The sequence below is a fragment of the Tinamus guttatus genome, unplaced genomic scaffold (genome assembly GCF_059628265.1).
Source record: "Tinamus guttatus ecotype Peru unplaced genomic scaffold, ASM5962826v1 Tinamus_guttatus_pri_ptg000056l, whole genome shotgun sequence".
NCBI lineage: Eukaryota > Metazoa > Chordata > Aves > Tinamiformes > Tinamidae > Tinamus > Tinamus guttatus.
The window spans coordinates 2,905,972-2,929,437 of record NW_028288590.1 but is presented as its reverse complement, the minus strand read 5'-3'; the positions used below and the strand labels follow the sequence as shown (position 1 = coordinate 2,929,437).

Below are 23,466 nucleotides of genomic sequence, written 5' to 3'. Positions count from 1 at the left end.
TTGAGAGATCACTGGAGCTTTACCTTAATGCAAGCAGCTAAGATAGTAATAGCATCTGTAAGTAAGATCTTCCTTGCTTCATTCCTTATTGATTAGACTTTTACCAAGAGTGAGAACAGCTTGATGCAGTTGCTAATATATCCTAATTGTACCAGTAATGTGACTTTGGCCTCTGCTCTGGTATAGAGAGTGGTTGGCATGTAAAAATACACACATATGGAACACCCAGTTCTTTCCATTTAGGCTTATGAGTTTGGCATGCAACACAATCACTGCCTCATCACAACACAAACTGGGAAGAATGAAATGCTGCCTATGGTGTTTTCAGCTCCAAAGTTTAATTGCTTTAGCACATGAAAAGAATAATGATTTAAATCATGCAAATATTCAGATTACAAAACGTATGACTTCAAATACAATTGCACATTTAAAATTTACTCAAATATGTACTTTGAGGTAAAAACATAATGTTAATCAAGTATGGTGACCAATGATAAGCTAAGTATAGATAAATAATGCTGGTATTTTCAGAAAGAAATAATCAGTGAAGACAATATTTTTAACATATATACACACACACTGAAACAAGGAATACAGTCCATTTACCCTCCTTCAAAGTGTGATCCATTCCCTTATATAAAGCTACAAATATTACAAATCTGTATACTATTAAGGTACATTAACCAGTTTTCCGTAACTTAAGATTCCTACCTGCATACTGCAGTGTAGAGCCAAGTTATTTGAAAAAATATAATTTCAAAGATTAAACATGGGGTTTAATTGTACAGTTCTCAAATGAATATAACAAAACTTGCACAACCAAAACCCCACTGAATATTATAAAATGCGTTTAGCCAAAATTCCAAATACAAAGACCTGACATTCAGATCCAAAGTTCATGACCAATTAACATATCTACATTTGTGCATATAAGTGACTACATAAACAAGTTCTGTGTTTATACACACAAATGCTTTTTGTTTTGGGTTATGGAAAATGTGAAGAATTGTGTAGCAGCACAAGGCTTGATTGCACATTCAAGTTCAAAGTGACCACAGGCCAACTCTCATGAAATCTGAATCATGACATTTCTCCAGTTGTCAATGGTCTCTCCCATTTCTCTCAGGAAAAACAAACAAACAAACAAAACAAAACAAACCCCACCTTATTTTCATCACAAGAACAACTAAAATACAAATGAGAACTATCTATTATACAGTCTGAAACAGCTGAACTTTGCATCTCAATACAGATTCATTCATACCAGCAACGATATAGGGAAATTTACATCAAATGTAAAATATAAATCATTATACTGCACCAATGAAACACTATAAACAATATACAAAAGTTATATAGTAGGGCATTAATTATCTCAATCTACAAAATGGAATACCTTAATATTAATACAATTTAGAAGGTAAACATAAGCTACAGGCTAAGTTTTCAAATGGCTGTTTGTCAATGCAGCATTAATCATTTATATAGTGCAAATCTTTCCAGTTGAGTGAAAAATACCATTCCCTTCAGAAAAACGCTCACCTCTCCCCTGCCCAAAGTAACTGAAGAGTAGGAAAGCAATTTCTCATTCACATGTAGTACAAGATGCAGTCTGAAATTTGCTAGCAAAGGGGAGTTTAATTTTAACATCGACAAACAATGAACAATTTCAGAAATTGAAATCAAGTTACATATGCTATAGCTGGAAGACATTACACACCAAAATCTGATCTATGGCAGTGGGGAGGGGGAAGAGGGACACTGATCTTTCCATTTTTCAGTTTTTGTAAACACTCTTGTATGACAACACAGCACACTCCCTATTGTACCAATAGCTGTAAGATTACTTTAATTGCTGAAGAATCACAGTGTTAAGTATATCTGCTTCTTGTAGAGTCAAGGTTTCATCTGTTAGCTCTTTATTGGGAAAGGTGGTCACAAGAACAAAATCCACTGTGGCAAATGCTGGGCGGGACTGGATAATGAAATCTCGAATATCCTTAATCCTGTGGAAAAGATATGGACATGAAAACCATGTATGATTTAACTTCAGCATAAATCTCTGAACATCAAGACCAAAGAACATGGAATCTTAAAATAAACTATTTAAAACATCCTATAGATTTTACTTTTCCACTTTGATCTAGATTGCAACAGTTTAGAATTTTGTTTCCTGCATACAAAAACTGAAAAAAATAAAACGGAATTTGTGGTTTGCTTTCTCAAATAACAAATACATTTTTTTTCTTTTTGTGGTACAACTTTTATTTGGTAAGCTCTTTATATATGTTTAATATCAGTTTCCAAGGAAAAACAAGTCCAAATAATTTAAATATTAGCTGTCAAAAAAAAATCCCTACTAGTGCATATTGAAGAGACTTAAGTATTAACGGAAGGAAGAATCTGTCAGTATATGCTGACAGTGATAACAAAGTAGAGGGGAATAGCAATGCACTTGAACAATACAAGGTCTCCCCTAGCTTTATTCAGTAGTGGAATAATTAATGCCATTATTCATAAAACAGCCACACTAACAGTTTAAACACAAAAAAAATCACTTGTCTTTATGAGACAAGGATCAAAACCATATAGGATTTGATAGATTTTTTTTTTAATTGAAACTTTGTTTCTCACCAGAGAGAGCAAACTGTAACCACATGATTAATTGTAAGCAGCAAGTAGGCAGACTTATTCAAACCAAGCAAGCACTGCCTAAGTTTCTATCAGGCAATGAAAGATACAAGCAATGCAGTTTAATAGCCAATTTTGATCATCTATATGCAAAATTAATAAAACACATCCACTTCCAAGAAAAATGTAACAATGATTAAATAAGCTTGACTTAACATACCCTTGCCTGCTACTGGGAAGCTTGCCACCTCTAGTCTTTAATGGAGGCAAGAACACACCACGACCTCAGATGCTTCCCAGCAGCTATACTGGTTTTAGCTAAAGTGTTTCTTCTGTAGGTGTGGGACAGAGAAGCCCATACGTGAGGACATTTTTTTTTTTTAAACAGGGTCTTCTTTACTACAGTAATCACAGCTACAGTTGCCTCATTCACGTGTGTGTGTGCTTTCAAGGTGAAGCCACCTGCACTTTGGCTGTGCCTGTAATCTGAGCCAAAAAAATCAGTTCAACTCAGAGTTACGTAGCTGCTAACGTGGGACTGGGTCCGTGTTAAGGCCACCTTCGAGGCAGGCCTCAGACTAGCATCAGTCGCCTCCTAATAAGACGAGGAGGCTTCAGGACTGCTGCTGGCCTGAACCCTGCCTGCTGCACGCATGGGGGGAACCATTGCGTAAACCCCTGCCCAAAGTTCCCTCGGTCACACAGAACAGCAACTGCAAAGCAGAACTTTGCAGAACTTGCATGAACACAGTCTCTTAGGCAAATAAAACCAGTTAGCCAATACCGTTCGTGGCAGTGTCCCAACAATGTTCATGAAACTGATGACAAACTCCAGCCAGCAGACAACTAATAGATTTAAAATCCCAAGTTCACACCCATTCCTGGGAGTAGAGCACCCAACCAAACCAAACAAAGGTTGGTTCCCAGTATTATCTCTGGCCTGTTCACCAGAATGACAGCATTGCCAATGAGTACATTATACCGACATACCCTTCTCTCTCAGCATGGGCTGCAACCTACACTTATAACCTGTGCAACGTTTGTCATAGGCTCTCAAATCAATAGATCTGAGAAAGATGGAGCTCTTGAGCACAGGCCAAAGCACTCCTCTGCAGGCAGTATGGACTACATTGCAAGTTCAAGCTATACTCCATGATGCCCTGTAATCAAGTATCTTCACAGTGTCATCCAAGTCAGAATCCTCTTATGAAGGACCTAGGGTTATGCATAGCTGGGGAAATATAGCCAAGTTGCTCAGATTTTGTCTGACCCGGGAACACTAACAGGACCTCACACCTAAGAGAAGACACTCATTACAGCTGGTCCTGTCTCTTTACAAATCACAAGATACGTAAGCAGTGAGGAAAGTGTGACTTAGCACTTATCAATTACCTTGCGTTTCCAATTACATTGACTTGGGAAGTGGAATTTTACATCGGTGTCTTTTGTGAAAATGATATAGGGGTGTAACATTTCAGTGGAGGCAGATTTTCCCCTTTTCATGCAGTGCTGATATTTAATGATAAAACACAAACTAATCAAAATACGTTATGGTTACCTGCACTGAGGTGGCATCAGTTTACCTGTGTGTGTGGTTAAATCTCTGTATTAATCGGCTTCCATCTGCTAATCTAATTTGAACTTTAGTTGCTGGCTTGGAATCATCTATCAGAACAGGTGCGTTAAGAATGGATTTCTCCTCCTCTTCTGGTGAAGAAGGTGTGCTGACTATTTCAGGTGTAAGGCTGGAGAATTAGGAGCGGGAGACAAAAACAAACAAAAAAACAAAGAGGAGTCACAGAGCTATTAGCTTCTTCTCCAGTGAAATGCCTAACATGCCTAGTTAATACCAAGGCGCCACAAAAATACTCTAAGTTATCTACACATACCTTTTAAAATACAGAAAGAATGTTTTTGCAGTTTCTTGTTTATCACTTCAAATTTTTACATGTAAATATGTTCTCATACAGCTGTCTAGACTGTTACATTTGCATGATTTTAATGACAAGTAATTAGGCACAAAACATCTTTGTTTATGCTTACAGAACATGAAGCGACAGTCTGTAATACTAAGCTTTATATGTTTTACTTTATGGATCAAATTAAAAAAAAAAAAAGGTATTATACTATTATACTACAGCTTTAGCGCACTAAGCTACAGATAAACTGCACTAAACTAACCCAGCTTGCTTTAGTAACTCTTTTATGAACAGTTTTATGAGTCTGGGCGTCCCTCAGGGCATCCCTCAACCTTTTTGAGCACAGATGATACAAATGGAAATTTGACACCACCACACAGCGAGTATGGATTTTTTTTTTTTTTATACGTATGCTATAAAAATTAAAGAGATTTGACTGAAGATAACTTTTTGGCTTCTTTATTCCTTGCTTAGTTATGAGTCACAAGCCATTAGAATAAGACAGCCACACAGCAGGTGTGCATTTTTTGCTTAAAGAACCTCCCATCTTCCCCACATATTTTTAATAACTGGAATAAGTGTCCAGCTGAAGAAGTTACCATATACAGCTGCTTACCATGTCATCCCTATCAGGGCCTACTACCTTTTTAGATCTACTGATCCCAAGTTACTCTTGGTCAGCTAAAGGTGCTATAAAATCTATAGTTTCACTATGAAAAAGAACTGATTAACTGACAGTGTCGGGACCACACTTTTATGGGAGACTCCCTCACACACATCAGGGACACCTTTTGAACAAAGCAGTCACAGGAATGACTGCTGGGCCATTGTGCATCATATCAGCTACGTGGCACATCTGCTACTGCTTTCAAAGCATCAGCCTGCTCTTGTAGCAGGCCAAGAAATGAAGCTGAATTAGATAGGCGCTTATATTAATTGTTTTTAAAAATAATGGACTTGCCTTGTATAACTTATAACAAATGACTGTTTAGGAGGCTACGTTTCAGAACACCGTGTTCTTATTGCTTAATTTCAGAGAAAATATTAGTTGCTTCCATAGAAAAGTATCTCCATAAACATTAAGTCAAGCATGAGCACATTGTTGCAAAACCCCTTGTGACAACTCCAAGCATAATACACAGCATTTGCCACACACAATCCAGAACAGGGTATATTCTCACTGGACAATATCCCATTGTAATCAGGTTTTACTTGTTTCTTGCTAAATGGGGAAAAACAATTTGGGTCTCATTCCTCCTATCTAGATAGAGACCTGTGCAGGAATAATCACTTTTCATATTCTCTTCCCCCCACATACATAGAAAGGTGGATGAAGGACAAGGCATCTAGTCTGTGAGCGGGTCTAGAAGACAAAACACTAACTTAAAACACAGAACAAATTAATTAACAAATGAACTCAACTCTGTTAATTTTATATATAAACTGCCATGATTATTGCTTTGTCAAACTGGATCAAAATACAAGCAATACAGAATAATTTTATACTGTTTTTGTCATCGGGTTTTGTCTGATTAGCTTCTCCAGGAGTCTAACTGGTCAAACCAAGCTTTCCAGCTTTTGCAACAGCATATAAATGCAACAGAAAACTTGGCATTTTTACCTTCCAAGTTTTTGTCCTTCTCCACTGAAAGCTTTGAATCGCAGTCTAGGCTTCACATATTCTTGTTCTTGATGATCTTCCATATCCAAATTAACCTGGGCACCGTGAACCAACCGCTGAAGTTCCACAGGAATTTCTCTTAATTACAGAAATAAGAGGTTTCCAACTTTAAAATTTTGTATTGCAATACAAAATTTTAAGAATTTATACTATTAAGTTTACATTGAAAGTAATCCAATTCCCTTAGGAATTGATTTAATCCCAAGATAACAGAAGAAATGAAAAACTTAAACACAAATAAAATCACTGAACTAATAGTTGAATCCTGGAGTGTGCTGACCAAAGATGTAAAACCAAGTGTCATCCTTTAAAAGTAACATCCAAAGTTAAACAATCAGAAAGGACCAGGATGTTCCAAACTTAGAAATACTCCATGAATCTGATGGCAAACCGAGAAGGCACTTTGGGGGTGCAATCAAGGGAGAAGGAAAAAATAGTAATATGTAAAGACGTGAAGCAAAGAACAATTTCTGGGAAAAGAGCTGTGAACTTTTAATAATTTTAACCATGAGGAGAAAACAATTTTTCCCTTCGGCTGAAAGGCATACCTCAAAGAACACACATCATTTTAACTTACCCTCTTTTAACAGATTCAAGAAACTGGGCATTTGTTGGGTCTGAATAAGATCTCAGCTCTCCATCATCCAGACTGAAGCCATTCCTCCACAGTTTCAGCAAAATTTGAACCTATCAAGGAAAGATGGCAAAAAAATAGTATTTTAATATAAAACAGGCAAGGTATTTCAATTTTAGTATAAAAATTGTAATCCACACTTAACAGCTTTGGTAGCAGACACCACAAACAAGAAGGTGAGTGAGAAGTGAACAGAATGCTGCAGGATGTTTTAGACTATCATTGCTAGAATCCTCAAAAAAGTAAACCAGTTACAGCCTACTACCAAGACTACTTTTACCCTTGGAGAAAAAGACTCTCTTACTATCCTTGACAGGGCAGATCATTTATGGTGATTGTATATTGAGCTTTACAAGATTACAGCCAATTTTAAAAACAATAAACCTTTGTTTTTGATAAATCATGAAATAACGTCATAAACTGGTGATATACTAGTTACAGCAAAAACTACTTTTCCCCCTCAAATCCTTACATGCTGAACTCCAATAGAGCTGATATTCACTCATTCAGTTCAAACTCTGAGAATCCTGGAGAGCAGCTTCCTTGACCCCCTTCCTGTCTTGCCAGCTGCCTCTGGCCAGAGCCTTTCACTGGAGCCACTGCTGTGCTCAAAGCCCACAGCTCCCAACTCTTCTCTTCCCTGCAACGAAAGCCTTGGAGCCACGCTCCACAACTAGGTTTCCCTGGCAAGTACAGCTGACCTCCCTTCATAACATGAGCCCTGGCCCTGCTGGGACACATCTCTGGGTCAGGACGGGCAACCACTGCAGAGCGTGGCAGCTCTCATGGTTGATGCTTAGGGTGCTGTTCAGACACACCATCTTTCAGCCTCACTCATTTTTGTTCCTGTTTCTAGAAGACTTTAATATCTCTTCCAGGCAAAGAGTAGAGAAATTAGGGTTTTTTTTTTTCTGTAAAAAAAAACTAATAATGTTAAATTTGAAAGGTCAAAAGGGGGAAAAAGTAGTAAAAGGTAAGAAAACAAAGATAGTTATAGTCAGGAAAAAGAAAAAAAACACAAAAAGAAACAAAGTACATGAGACTAATGCTAGATTCCATGAATTTAGATGACCACAAGCTGATGCTTCTGCCGAAAAAGATAGTCCTGTGCTCTCCCATATCATTTTCCCTTGCAGTAGGCCAAGTGCTTAAAATCACACTGATCTGACCCAGAACAAAAATCAATCTACAGGAATTAAGGGAGAAAAAGTACAAATGTTACTTTTTAATCCTAACTGTCTCCCTCATCGCTTTTGCTGGGAGAATTATGAGAATAACAGTACATATGAGAAAACATCCATTTCTTTCTTAAAAAGAAGCAACAGAATTTAAAACTATATCTAAGATACAGGAAAAGAAAAGCTGAAAATCATGCTCAGATCAAAAAGCTGGCAAATAACTTCTGACATCTCCACTACCTTCCTATTATCAACTATGATGCACTTGTAATACAGTAAGGAAGAAAATGAAGAATTTCAAAAGAAAAGATGAACTAGATTTTGTTACAGCCAAATTTCAGTCAGAATGGGCTATTCCAGAAAATGTATTTAGTTCACAGAGAAGGGCAGGGAGAGGGAGTGGAAAAAAGGCATACACGCAAATTTTTAAAGTAACTTGCACAGAGAGGATTACTGAACCAAAATAAATTACAAAATAAATAGAGCACAAAGAGGTGGTGAATAGTTCCAAACACTGCAGGACACAAGCTGATATCCATAATGTTGCTATATTCAGTGTAGTGTTACCCTTGAAACTGTTTCTGTAGAAGCAGCAGTAGACCTGTTTCCTGCACTGAGTCACAGATGTCTTGTGTCTGGTAAGACATGCAATATACATAAGGTTTGCTGGGCAAGTTCAGCTTACAGGGTGTGAGTGTCAGCCCTTATTTTAATTTTGTGTTAACAGAATAGCTTAGTGAATTCCACTCAGCTACAGCGTGCAAAACATGAGAGCAAAGACAAGGACCAACTTGTTTGCTTTGCTTCTCAAGTAGCGAAATCATCATTTTCACAGTCGTGGGCTAGGAACCCATCTGGAATTAGAGCCTTTTCCTCTCATTACAAACTCCAGTGAAAAGAGAACCCTGCATTTCACGCTGCACAGAAAATAATTTGCTGAGAAAACACCTTGGTATAAACTGCATACAGCAGATATAAAAATAACTAAGACACAGTGAACACAGCATTAGCATTAGTTAGGAGCAGGATTCTTTTGTGTTATGCTCCACTCAGAAAACGTACACCTTATGCTAGCTTCCATACTTAAGCTGGTTTTGAATTTGGATCATGCATAATAAAAAACTGATTTGCATCACAAAACACTTCAGAGGTGCTAAAATAGTTACTGTAGATATTTTTAATGAATTTTGCTTCCAAGCACTTGCTTCAAGGAAGCAAAAAGTGACATTCACAAAACTGCCACTATGCTTGAACCCACTGTTTAGATGCTCACTAGGTAGGATATGAGACATTTGGTTTCAAAGTAATTACTGTCTTCAAATAAACCAGAAAGAGAATTCCACAACATCTGTGGTGGTTAAGACACACTTGAGGAAGAAAGTCTTGGGTTCAAGGGCTAACCTGTTTAAGATGAGATGGGGAGAGGGGAGCGTGGAAGTCTGCATGAACATCCCTGCATCCCATCTGCCTTTTGCTACAAGAAATGCCAGCTCAATTATCCATACAATCCTAATAATAAAATGGTAACTGATGCAAAATTGAATTGTGATATTACTTAATATTCAGAAGAGTTGCTTTTCTAAATCATAAATAAGTTTGGAGGGTTTTTTTTTCTGAATGTGATCTATACCAAGCACAGCAAAGATATCCAGATAATAGATATTTTCATATATTAGAAAATATAAGCCAGGTGCTTATATAGCAAAAAAAAAAGAATTGGACAGTTACAAGTTACTAACTGTAGAGAAGTAATTGTTCCAAATCAATGCTCTGAACGTCTACAGGCCTTAACGATTATGACGTCTGCTCCTTACATCAAAAGAAGCTTTTAACTGTAACCTCTGCTTTACAGCAGTTCTTACTGGTGTAGTTACATTAACATTGGTATTTCAAGTTATAAGCACTGTTCAAGTTGCAAGACAGCTGCTGAAGGAACCATTTCCTGCTATTCAGTATTTTACTTACATCTTGATTTTCTCCATATATGTATTCAGAGCGTTTCCGTGACGAGTCACCCAATCTATATCCACCACCAGAAAATGACTGAAAAAAAAAATACACAAAAATCTTACTGAAAACATTCTGCAGCTGAATAAATATCTAAACAGTTTAACATATTTACCAAAGTGCAAAATAAGAGCATTACAGCATTTCTTCCTTGATTAGAAAAGCAAATAGACTCTTTTAAATTGTACACTTTCTTATTGTGAAAAAACAGAGCTAGTAATTATAACCAGGCTAAGCAGATTTTATATGACATGGTTTAGTTTCTAATCTGTACATTTTCTCAAACATTATTAATTCAACACCTGAAAAAAAAAAGAGATTTTGATAAGGACACAACTACAGCTGATTTTTTAATGTCAATCTTACTTAAGAAGAAAGCAAATAGTTCAAGTTCAATTTGATTTTCAATGATTCCTCTGAAATTGCCCCTCCCTTAGTTCTAGGGCAAGGAATTTGACTACGGATAAAATATACAACTGTGTTGACCAAAATTTCTAGTAGTCTCAAGTCACAAAAAGACAAACTTGCTCTCACATGGTTATATGAGTTTCAGAGTCTGATGAAAATACAGAGGGAAAATATCTTTTTACTCATACCTTAGCTTTATTGTAATCACCAGATGCTCTTGAGGCTTCATCTAATGGGACAGCCCCATGTTCTTTTGCTTCCTTGAAGAGTTCAGCAACAATTTTACTTGGATTATTAGAAGCCCCAGAAATCTGCAATCCTCTATATTCTGAGTCACCTGAATAAAATCTTAAGAATGGTAATGCTCATAAGTGGCAATGCTTTATAAAACGGATATCACCTCTCTCTTCCCCCTTAAAAAAAAACTTAATGAAAAAAAACAAACAAAGAGCCAAATTCTGACATAAAATCTCTTCCATCTCATAAGTGCTCTGCTTAGTTCTGATCTTCCCAGTAATCCAAGCAGCATAGATCCAGAGCCATTACACTAACAAAGCAACCAAAGTGCCTTCTGGAGCAGACCCCAGAGGTTAGGAGCCAAGAGCAAGCAAACACAGCCCTGCAGCAGCCAGGGCTTTACACACCTCATCCTATGTGGATTCCGCCAGCTCCTGGAAAGACTGATCTCCTCAGGGGGGTCCTGTGCATGGGACTGTGCCTGGGCTGAATACAGATTCACAATTAACACTGCCTTGGCAGAACGAGTATGAAACTTTGTGGAAAAACCTGAGCAGTGCCAAAATTTGATCTTTTTAAAGATCCAGCTCTTTCCTTCCAATATACAAAATATAACATTTTATTTAATTAAACTTTTGAGGCATTTTAAAATCTGCAGAAACCGCTCTGAAATCTAAATTGTTATCTTCTTGTGCAGCCTAGCCCCATTTATATAATGACAAATAATTCTCTTCAAAATTACATCTGTTTAATTACGAAGATCAAAATACTCCAAGTGAAAGGGCCTACGAATACTTAAATAACAATGATTCTATAAAACAAGCAAACAAGACACTAGGAAATCTGACACTCTTCTCCCTCTTCAACTACATGCAGCTATAATAGCTAATAGTGTAAGCAACTTCTGCCTTTGTGACTTAACTTGGAGCAACACAAATCAATTAAATCATGTGAAACTGTTACCAAGGCCAATACCTTCAAAATGCAGTTGATTCCAACACATTCTAAAATTACTCAGTAACAGCAGTGGGTATGAAGCACATATAACCATGCTACTATTACAACATCACATAATTTGCAAATCCTAAGTACCATCTTCCTCTTCTGTACCTACATCTGTGGGTATCATCCTGATTGCCATTTATGTGCTGTATCTTTAGATATAAGAATTTTAAAGAATTATGACGGTAATGACATAAAGCAAGAGAATGCAAATTCTAGTGAGAATTCAAGAACAAGAAAATACTCAGATATTTGAGTAATGGATACACAAAACCACTCAGGAGGTTTGTGATGAGGAAAAAAATCCTCTTGACTCCAAGATTTGACTCCATTTTTAAAAATGGGAAGGAGGAATGTATTAATGTCAGAGGGGGGAAAAAAAAAAAAACACAATTGTTAAATAACTTTTATTTTTACAATACCTTTGGTTTTCTTTGTCATCGCTCATACTTCTTTCTGGTTTTCTCAAACTTCTAAAAGAATCAATTTTAAGACTGCCAAAGGAATAAAATAACATGTTTAAACATGAACGGTAGTAAACAAACATACTTCACAGTGTATTAGAGTTAACGAGAAGTGCTGAAATGTATTTTTTCAAAAAACAAACAAAAAAACTTTTCATGATTAAAGATTTTTTTTTTTTTTTAAAAAGTGAAGTCCTCCAGAGGATGCATCCAGTATCTGTTCATGTATTGAAAGTAAGTTGATCATTTTAACACCACTCTGCTTTGGCCAAAGTACATATCCATTTATACTTACCATAGAATAAGAGAGGAAAAATGTGTATATAGCAGAGCCACTCACAGTATGCTGTAGAATGCAGATTTCTACTTTATGCCACTGGTGGTGGCAGGTAATTAAAAATAATATGCAATTTCAATAACTGATGCAGAATCTAGCCTACTGATATCAATTATATTACAAATTCCTTCCACAGCATTTTTATCTGATTTTGTGAAGTTACAAGTATTACTCAGTCTTAATACGCTTTTCTTTGATGCCTCAGGAATCCCAGTCCACATGGATTCTAGAAACTAAGAAGTAGTAGTCCTCATTTACATTTTACATTATTCAAAAAACTGCCAACATTATAAAGATGCTCAAAGATGACTAAATGCAACATCAGATTCTATCTCAGGACAGGGACAGATGAACAACCTACCAGAGAGTAAACTAGGTAGGCTGCCAATCTATAGCATGCCAGGAACATGTACAGCTGTACAGATGTGCACCCTTATCCTGTATTACTTTAAAATAAAACTCCTCAACATCAAAACAGTCAACTATTATGGGATAAGAACATATATACAATCTACTACATAATCACATTTCTCTAGTTTAGATTTAGGCAACTCTTATGGCTACTATGCCTTGTAAATCAAAGTATCAGCATTGATGAAACAATATAATTTCTTATCTGCTCCTTATTACTATACTCTTTATTTACTCCTTATTACTCTCTCAGAAAAAAAAATGGTATTGTTAGGGACTTAGGTTGTGGGTACATGCATTGATTTAATCTCCTCTGTTTTCTTCCCTTTGCACAGTTTGCATATTGCAGGTTTTGAGAAACTTGTTTTTTCGTGCTACCAGTCAACTTTGTTAAAGGTGCTGGAGCTTACATAACATGACAGTTTATATAACATGGCATTTAGTCCAGCAAGGCCCAGAGACATCCTATCAAAGCTGTCATTTTGGAAGATGAGCAGATGACCTCAAGAGCAGCATCACGCTTCCGTGCAATTAATACGCTACTCATTTGAGAACAGACTGAAGTTCATTAAAAAAATATAATTGTATTCTGAACATCACACAAACAGCAGTGATTTTCTTCTTCTTTTTCAGACCAGTTCCACCATGATTGTCAACAACGAGTAAGTGTTGTCCAACAGCTATCACTGTGAAACTTTCAAGACTCAATATTGCAGCTTTTCCTTGAATTGAAATAGAAGTTGTAACTTTGTGACATGTACTGGCAAACAGAGCTGTTTGATGAATTTGGTTTTAAATGGTATTCAGCAATTAGTCATCTCAAGATGGTTTTACCACGGGGAAAACAAAGTACAAAAGTTCTTTGCCAAGTGCTAAATTTTGTACTAAAAATCCATATTTCTAGAGATCTGCATTTGCAGATGTACTTGAGGCATGATTCTGATGACAAAAATCCCTAAAACAAAATCCATATAGGCCGCAGTCACTGAAAGGAAATCTAGTTGCAAGAGGTTGTTGCAACTTCATTGGCAGTAACGATCTAAAAACTTCTTTATTAAAAGAAATGAAATAACTCTTTACAAGCCAGCAAAATTCCCTTTTACTAACTTTAAAGCTACATTAAATCTTCAAATGCTATGCAATCGTAAATACTACATGCCAGCAAAATATGGCTTTATGAACATTAGGTTGCCCTTTCTTTCTGCCCTAACACACAGGCAAATTAACAAATTAAATTATTCCTCTCACTATGAGTGAACCTAAATCATTTTTCTAATGAATATTTGTCTTAATAGAATAGTTATTTAAATAGTACTAACCTAAGTACAACCCTAAAATTAGCTCACTCACCAGCTTTCACACAACCTACAGATTTTCAGACTTTCACAGATCCTACAGAGCACTGTTGCCAAGAGAGGTTGTGGAGTCTCCTTCCCTGGAGATCTTCAAAACCCACTTGGACGCAGTCCTGTGCCACGTGCTCTAGGTGACCCTGCGTGTACAGGGGGGTTGGACTAGATGACCCCTAGAGATCCCTCCCAACCTTCAGCATTCTGTGATTTGCTGAACTCTGTAGGAGGCAGTTGGGGCATTTTTTTCTGCTACAGCAAGGTTGTTTTATATTTATGTGAAAAGAGCAATACTACATTAGACTTGCATTATCTTAATCTTATCTAATCTTTTGTTAAGTGGATTTTGAGTAATTTGGAATACAGCAACTTATTTTACAGGGATTCACAGTCCAGGATTATAAACTGTTATTTGACCTCTTTGTCTACAAAGGTACGATGACAATTTATAAACTATTCTGAGCTGACACAACAATTAATTAACATTTTCCTGAAGTACAAGGCATGCCTTACCTCTGGGGTACTCTCGAGTTATTAATTCTTGTGGCTGTTGGTTTGTCAGGACACGATGAGTGCCTTTTAGCTTCATCCTCATATAACCCTGCTAAGGCTAACTGTAGGAAACAGGAATCTTTTTAAAAGTCTATAATTAAACAAAGCAAGAAAGAAAGCAATGCAAAGGGAACACATCAGCCCCCCACCCCATGCCCAAAAAAGGGAGTGCAACATGAACAGGAGAATGGCGACCACTTTTGTAGTTTCAGCTTTTCTGCCTCATGAACAAAACATGTGATGTTGACCATGATCACACAAGTGTGACTTGGAACTTCTACTCTGCATTTACTTAGTCCACACTGCTTCAATACTTACACAACTTTCTTCTGTAGTTCTAAATCTAATAGAGGCAGAATGTATCTGTGCACATAGATATTATTCATCATCTTATTAACATTAAACTAAAGCAAAGCTGCTGTGCATCCCTTTCACAAGGCTGGAAAGTACAAAATTAAGTCTATATACATTTTATATAGGAATGGGAAAAATGCAACCTGGTAAGTTTGTACTAGAATAAAGATTCAAATTCAACTTTAATCATTTGCATTCAAGAGAGCACTTCAAATACTTTTAGCTTTCCCTAAAGCTTCCTCCCAAGGCACTGCAATTGCTGCCATATCATAGGCACGTTCGTTTTAAGGAACATTGTGGGATGCACATATAATATACTATTTTTGCATACACATTTGAGTAATATTCTACTTTGCTTCTCAAAATCATGGAAATTTTATTTTCAAGCCACAGTGCACATTTCCTCGGGTTCTGCAAACAGTATTAACATCTTATCATACACAACAGAATAGACGCTAAAGGGCTACAACTTCATTAAGCTTTATGTACAAGCAATGAACATTGAAATAAAAGGGAACCTAATCTGCCCTTCAAAACAAGTTATTGAGAAGTATATTTATATTAAATAATTGTGTGGCATTTTCTGGAGAAAAGCAGTCCGAGGAATTGTAGCTACTAAGGAAATTTAATTTGTATCCTCTTTCCTTGCCAGTTTTATCTACCTAGAAGATGCTTGTGTTCTCAGAGAAAGTCAAAGACAGCAGGTCCCTAAGCAGAAGGCAGAGGGAATGGGTGAAGATGTGCTCTGTACCATCCCTAACTCAAGGCTGTGGGATGCTGAGGGAGCACAAGGGGAATAGTCCTGCTCCTGTGCTTTCCCTTAGGCCACATCTCTTCTTACTGCTGCCACTAGGGATCAAATGCAGAGCTAGATGGACTGCCCTTCTCACCAAAGAGAGCATTTCTGCACACAAAGTTTTATGAGCAATCTCCTACCCCAAAGCCTCCCTACTTCCATCATCTGATTGCAAAACTGATGAACAAAGAACATTAACACAGACATTACGGGTGGCACAGACTATAACAAAGTCAGCCTCACCAAAAGCCTCTGAGAAACACAAGCGATAACTACAAGGAAACACAAGGATTATGTATAACTAACTAAGATGGAAACAAATTTAGTTGCTCCAAGTTTCACCTATTCTCTAGTCAACTCATTGCTAAAACATTTTGATTCTACGGGCAACCTGGAAGTCACACTTTTAGTGGCACCTAAATGACACTAAAAGGGTCCGAGGGTGACAGTTTAAGGAGCAACACAGAATTACACCCATGGCTTGCTCAAAACTTCCCCTGTGGAAATCCAGGAAAAGACCTGTCCTCAGTCCTAGCCTACATCTGTGAGGCCCGACGTTTCCAGGCAGACATGCCTACTACCTAAGCGGGAGGAAGAAAAAAAATAAAGAACTGCCACAATAACCGGTAATAAAACCCATCAGCTGGAGTCTCGAGAGACCCCCCGGGCTAGGCTTGGCACACACGGGCCGCCTGCAGTGCCTCCTCCCGCTCAGCAACTTGTCTCTCCTCCCGCTCTCAAAAGGAGAGAAAAAAAATTAGAATTAACGCGGGGGGCGCGCGCGCTGGGCCGGGCCTCCGCGGCGAGGGGGGCCGCGCCGGGCTGGGCTGGGCTGGGCTGGGCTGGGCTGGGCTGGGCTGGGCCGGGCCGCGCTGCGCTGCCCCCGGCGCTCGCTCACCTGCAGCTCCCGGGCGCTGGGCGGGCGGCCGCCGCCGCGCGGCTCCCGGCCCCGCCGCCCGCCGCCCTCCGCGGGCGACGCGTCGCCCTCCGGCACCGCGGCAGCCCCGCCGCCCTCCGCCATCTTGCGCGGCGGCACCGCGCCCTGCGCCGGGGCGGGGCCGCCGCCGGCTGCCATGGCGACGGCGCGGGGTAATAGCCGTTATTAACCGTTAGGGCCCCGTTAATAACCGCTGAAACCGCCAGGGCCGTTCAGCGGTGCGGGTGAGGGCGCCTGGCCTGGCGGGAGCGGCAGGGGTGCTAGTGCCGAGCAGCCGAAACGGTGGTCCCGGCTTGCCAAGTGCTAGGGGGTGTGAAGCAATGTGAGGTCTGCTCTTATGCCTCAGGCTTTTCTAAAAGATGGGGAGCTGGAAGCACACCGTCCTCCCTCCCCCACCTTTTGTCTTTCCATTCCGTAAATGGAGGTTGAGCGTATCACATTTATCGTATGAGATAAAGTGCTCTAAAGCTTAAGAGAAAAATCGGGTGTTATGTGGCCATTTCATAATATATATATATATTTTTTGACTTGGCAACGTTGTGTGCTATAAAGGTAATGCTGGAAACTTAGAAGCCGAAACTTAATAAGGTCTCAGTTACCTGTTGGGGCCTTAGCGCTTTTGCAAGAATAGGAGGAGCTGAGGCGATGGGAACCGAGGAGCTGAGGCGATGGGAACCGAGGAGCTGAGGCAATGGGAACCAAGGCCACCTGGAGAAGATAACGCCTGTTAGCAACTTTTAATGAATTAGGCCAGCCTTAGCCAGATAAGCGTCCGGGAGGCCCAGCAATAGAGCATCGAGAAGAACACCAGTCAACTGCAAGCTAGCTATGCATGGACACTATAGCCTAACCAATGGGAATGCGTGTCTTCATTTATCGGTGTTGGAATTGTAAAAAGCTACGTAGCAGACAATAGTAAAGCGAATCGAAGTGTCACATTGAAGTGTTGTTCATTCCGTCTCGTGGGGTGGGCCTCGGCAGTTAACTGTCATATGAGCTATTGCAATTTTGGTTGAACATCTTACATCCTAATTAGAAGTGAAATGATAAAATTGCTGTATGTAAGACTCAAAATGACCTTAGATAGTGTATGCTTTCAGTGCTCCCCAAAATAGCAAAAAATAGGAGAGAAGGCAGTAAAAGAAATCCTTAGAATGAATTTGATCAGACATTGCTACTTTCTGCTTGGCTATAGGGCAATACATCAGGATAACCCGGCTGGCTGCAAACGTCCTTTTATACAAAACAAAGGTGTCTATACATAATGGAAAGTAAGCGTTGATGATACAAGAATTAGGAATCAACAAATCAGTTGGCAAGTAGGCATTTCATCAAGAAGTGGATCCCTTTTATGCGAACACAAATGAATCTGTACCTTAAGCTAGGCCAACTGAGCTGATGGGCGGTTGAGAATTTTATAATTTAGGCTGGTGAATATGCAAGTGGCTGTTGGGAATTTCGCCTGGATTCGTGAGCTGGCAGCTGGGATCGATCCAGTGCTCACACAAGGTGCTCAATAACCCTCACTTGAAGCACTGAGGGGGAACTTCCAGCTCGTTCCTGGCTACGACAGGGGTGCTGCAGCAGTGAAATACCTTCTAACAGCAGGGCACGTGGCTGCTGCTCCGCTGAAGTTGTCAGCCAGCGCTCCTGCTTTCAACTCCCATTCCACGGAAGCATCTTCCACTTTCTCTAATGAATCTGTCTAGACCCTATGTATGGTAGCTCGCATTTCAGAAGTGCTGGGGACTGCGGTTAATGGAGCTAGGGCCCACAGGACCTTGAGAAAGACTCTTCAACTGTGCACTTAGTTGGTGCCTTCGTAGTGAGCCAGATCCTCCGCGAGCGCACAGACACGGTCACCTGCTGCAGCCGAGCAGCTACAGGAAGAAAATTGTGGTCCATTATTCACATCCATCCCAAGGATCACTACCTGCTATACCGTGCAATATTGTTCTTACAGAAATGTAGATGCAAGTGGGTATTTATTTATTTATTTTCCTCAGAACTTTTTCAGGTGTTTGACAAAAAACAAGAGTGAGAATTGCACATATAATGCATTTCAAGTAGCACATATATTCTCAACCGTGTATGCGGATCATGTCATCTGCAATGAACCCTTACCCTGTTTGATTATTAAAAAAAATGAATAAAAATATGATTCAGCTTCATTTGGCTCCTGTAGTTGAAGCCCTTATATGAATATGCCAAGAATAAAAATGTAGTCGCATGTTTCATTCAGCCTTCTGTGGATTGATACGTCGTATGCAGCTGTCATCTAAGTGAAGATGTCCTGTGGTGATACAGACTGCATTAGCCGAGAGGATGCCTAAACCGTAATTGCTTTTAAAGCCACATAACTTCAGTATGAAATCAGTTTTTATAATTAGATGCCCCATATTTTGACAGGACTATCTTCCCTAAACATTGGCATTATTCGTGTTTTTCTTTCTCCGTGATTACCTCCTCTTTGTTTAAGGCTGCCAGCAGTATTTCAAGAGATCACCTGAATACAAATTTGCACTTAATTTTTCTCAGTGAGAATTTATATTGTCACAGACATCTGGAAATTTAATTCTGTTTATCCCAAGCAGTCTTTTTAATTTACATAACGTTTTTATTGTGATCAATGTTTTCTTGCACAACTATAGATTTATAACAGCTGCTTACTGTCTAGTAGCTATTCTTCCTTAATTAACATTGCTTCTCTATTTTTCTTTACATCTGTAACCCTCTTGAATTAGCCAGATATTTTCCTACTAGAGATTAAAATGAGCATCATTTACTCTCTTCTGTTAAATTAAAATTCTAAATTATTAAAATTAAAACCCCTACAAGATGTAGATGTAATAGCAAAGAGATGTAAAGGAAAGAAGAAAAAAAAAGCTGTAACAAAGTTAAGATAATAGTATTTTCCTTAGACATTTAAAATAAAAGCAACATAGAGCCTTAAAAAGAATTATCAGGATAGGATTAGAAATAAAATGAATGTTTTCAGCTTCATAAATGCTAAGAAACAATCAGTGTAACGGGCTCAGAGGCTGCTATAGATATCCAGGGCACCACACAAGTATTTAATTATTGACATTCAATAAGACACTGTAGTGCTAGAAGTTTGAGTTGCAAGGATCAGTGATGCCTGATTAAGTTTGCTGTCTAAACAAAAAAACAACATCAGCAATTTCAGACACAAAACAGTTGTGCAGTGGCTTGTTGAGACTATCCAAAAACTCTAAAACATATCAGAGTGCTTTTTATCTCTTAGGCAAAATTGGTTTGGGTAATTTTCAATAATATACAAAAAAGGAATGTATGTATCTTCAAAACTAAATAAGAAATATGTACTTAAAATGTCAAAAAATCTTGATTAGAAATCACGTATCTTGCTTTTCTAGCACCAAGTGAGATAGTGCTGTTGTATTTAAATCCATTTGTTTTGTTTGCTTCCAGAAATGTGTAGTGCTCTAAGTATGTACACAGAAATCAGTGCACAACTTGCATACCAGATCTAATTAATGAAATCTTTGCAGTGTTCAGGTCTGCTACAACATGCATTACAAACAAGCAAAACCAGTGTCTCTAGGCAGACACAAGATTATGCCATTATAGGCTATCAGGGTGCCTAGAAACAATTTCACAGTATGCACTAATATACCAGCCGTTTTTCAAAAGACTGTGACTGGAGTTAATTAGAAATATTTTGAACCACAGAACTAGACACAGTTCTGATTACCATTGTGAAATAACTCTTTTAAAAAAGATCTTTACACTTCTTTAAATAGTGCTTTATTATTATTGTTATTATGCACATCTGCAAAGCTGCCTGGTTACTAATGAATCAATATTCCCTCTTACTGTTAGGACTCCATTAATTGAACTGAGGCTAGAGAGGAAAAAGGAGGTTCATCTAGTCAGCCTTCCCACTGTCTCCAAAGCAGAAAGGCATCAGGGCCTGGAAAGCTGTTGAACAGTCTCCTTTGGCGATCCTGATCATCTGTGAGGAAATGTTCAGCCATATCCCACAAACCAAACTAGCATGCTTCCAATAATCTAGTATTTGCAGATTTTCTAAATAAAAAAAGTCTCAATGGTAGTAGTATGTGTCTAGGATTTTCAGGTTGGGTCTAGAGGGTGCAGACACCGGAGATGCTGCTGGGAGGCTGCAGAAGGCAGCATCGTTTCCCTGCAGACCTGTTTGCCACAGCAGGAACCTCCCTGTCTGTGCCTGGCTGCGCTGTAGCTTCCTTGTGGAAAACCGAACAGGTCAGGCACGGCTTAACCTAACAGTCCCTGAAGTCAATTTTAAGAGGACTTGATAATACTCTCAGGGTGGAAAATAATACTAAAGATGGCAAAATTCCCTTTCATCTGCTGCACCAAACTCTCTGAGACAGGTTTTGTAAGGAGTGGTCAGCAAGTAATTCCCTGGTTGTGCGCAGTCCCACGGAGCTTGTGCTACAAAGGGCAATGGGGAGGAAGACCTCAATACTTTGTGGCTGTGAAAAGAACCGTGTTAAATTTCTTCATGCAAAATAACATAGGAGCAAGAAAAGGGTTGAGATGAACACAGTGGGTTCTCATGGCCCATGATCACCATGCATGTGCTAAAGCAAAGGAATTTTCGTGAGGGTTGAGAGATTCATATCTGTATTAAAAAAGAATCATATTACCCCGTGACAAACAGAATACAGTCCATTGAAAACATGTTGTTACTACTAATTCCTGAAGCTTTACACCACTCAAACTCAGTATGTTGAAATAATTTAATTTTTTCTGAAGATTCACGTTTCTATTTCCATTTGTCCCTTTAATACCTCCTTCCATTATATTTCTCTTAGTTCCTCAGTGCCATTGCTGTCAAAATACCAGGTCCTTTCCTTCTCCCTTCTCCCATCTAGAGCCACTTCAGTATCTTCAGCCACTTGCAGCACCATTTGCGCTTGCACTGCCGTGTCCCACTTCTTGGCCCATGGTTTTTAGCCCATGCTTTGGAACAGGGATGTCATCTATTGTGGCTTGTCTGGAGCTGCTATGTCCTGCTGACTGGATGTCTCCCAGTAATACGGATAGACTCCTTACATTTCCCTGTTCAGATGTATGAATAAGCTTTCTCTGCTTCACTTGGGCACCTATTTCCACTTATTTCAGCATCTGTAGGAAATTAGTATCTTTGAGGCCTCTGCCTCTCACTTGGAGACCTTTTCTTTTGAGTCTAAGTCACTTGAAACTAGCTAGTGGGCTCATCAACACTAAAAGAAAGGAGTAACAGATGGATATAAAGGTGTATTGGCAATGTAGTCACATAAGCTAAAATGTGTCCAAGAGCCAGGCCAAAAAGGGTTCATGTGTGTGTTTGCCTCTGGCAAATATGGGGCAATCTTTGCCATTAAATAAGCAGTGGTCACTAGCATTGGCTCCCCGGTAAAATTTCAGTAAACTTTGTCTGCCCTCAGCTCTCCCTTTGGAGAGCTCCAAATGGAGCTCTCCATTTCTTGTTATTCTATTGTGCAGCCCTTTCCCCGTGAGCAAAGATACTTTCCAGAAGACTATTTGCGTATGATTAACTTTGCATGATACCAAGGGCTGCACATCCATCTTAAATGACATAGAAGAGTATGGTTGGGGTTAGGGTACGTGGCAGGGTGGGCTGTCCTAGTAGCTTGTTCCAAGCAAGAGATAAAGAACCCTCTTCCCATTTCTTTTTTCCTTCCCTGTGGCTGTGTGTACTCTTGCGATGTTAATCAAAACCGAGATAGGTTGGGCCGGGTAAACACAACTGAAGGGATTTAGCTCCAGGACAGGGAAGAGCAGTTTCAGCTACAGTAAGGTGGATCCATGGCACTGGCACGTGTCTGGGCCAGGCTGGAAGGCTCTCACCTTCCTGGGGCCTGTAACTTGTGGCTCACTGGTGGCATAAGCCTGATGTGCCTCGAGATGCTGAGGCTATTAAGAGCCACATGTGAAACGAGGTGTATACAGAAAGCTTGAAAGCTTTTAGGGATTGTGCCAATGAATCCCATTTTGCTTTAGCTGCAATAAGATGATTAATTTAGATTACATGCAAAAAAAAAAAAAAAAAAAAAAAGTACAAGCCAGGAGGCGGTTCTTTCTACCTTTCTGCTACCAACAAACCATCTGCGTCAGCACACGTTTTGCCTAAATCAGGATTTGAAATGTTTGGGTCAGGCACTTATTCTGCACTCCCTACTACAAGTAACGTTCAGGACAAATTGTCCTATGTTACATCAGCAGAGTTTAGAAGATAACAATCTTTCTTTCTGATGTCCCCTAAGGATTTTCAGAGATCAAATGAAAAGTAAAGGGAAAATAAAACTTACAGAGAGCATAAAAAAAGGAAAAGGGTAGGATCCACCATTAGGTGGTGCTGATACAACAGTAAGCAGCAATTGGAGCTCAGCTTTTAAGTCAGCAATTCAAAACTTTAACTCCAAGCAGATATCTTTTCTACCTCACTTTCTAATGTTAAATATTGCTTTTTTATTGCTGTGAGGGTTAAGAGCTGTAGCTGTGTACCACGGCGACACAGTACTAAGTTCTATATAAAGCTA

At 39.0% G+C, this 23,466-nt stretch overlaps 1 protein-coding gene across 2 annotated transcripts; it reads right to left on the bottom strand.

Moving 5' to 3' along the window:
* Positions 1-1,241: 1,241 nt before the first annotated feature.
* Positions 1,242-16,981, bottom strand: UBXN2B (UBX domain protein 2B). Of its 2 annotated transcripts, none has more exons than XM_088540152.1 (9): positions 16,859-16,981; positions 14,772-14,872; positions 12,120-12,191; positions 10,647-10,806; positions 10,009-10,086; positions 6,809-6,918; positions 6,172-6,309; positions 4,215-4,376; positions 1,242-2,006 (listed from the first exon to the last, which is right to left on the bottom strand). In XM_088540152.1, exons 1-9 carry the CDS (start codon positions 16,979-16,981, stop codon positions 1,844-1,846), a joined length of 1,107 nt encoding a protein of 368 aa, XP_088396278.1. In that variant the 3' UTR covers positions 1,242-1,843. The 2 variants fall into 2 exon arrangements, with proteins under 2 accessions (XP_088396278.1, XP_088396280.1); XM_088540154.1 differs by lacking the exon at positions 16,859-16,981 and adding an exon at positions 11,103-11,181 and having other exon boundaries at positions 14,772-14,870.
* Positions 16,982-23,466: the final 6,485 nt, after the last annotated feature.

Bases quoted from the DNA above. Each gene is read 5' to 3' on its own strand.
- UBXN2B (XM_088540152.1), bottom strand. From the start codon at position 16,981: ATGGCGGAGGGCGGCGGGGCTGCCGCGGTGCCGGAGGGCGACGCGTCG. The intron at 6,919-10,008 runs GTAAGTAAAATA...TTTCCTTGATAG, and splicing joins TATATGGAGAAAATCAAGAT to GTTCAAATTTTGCTGAAACT. The intron at 4,377-6,171 runs GTAAAAATGCCA...CTAATTCTCCAG, and splicing joins GAAGGACAAAAACTTGGAAG to CCTTACACCTGAAATAGTCA.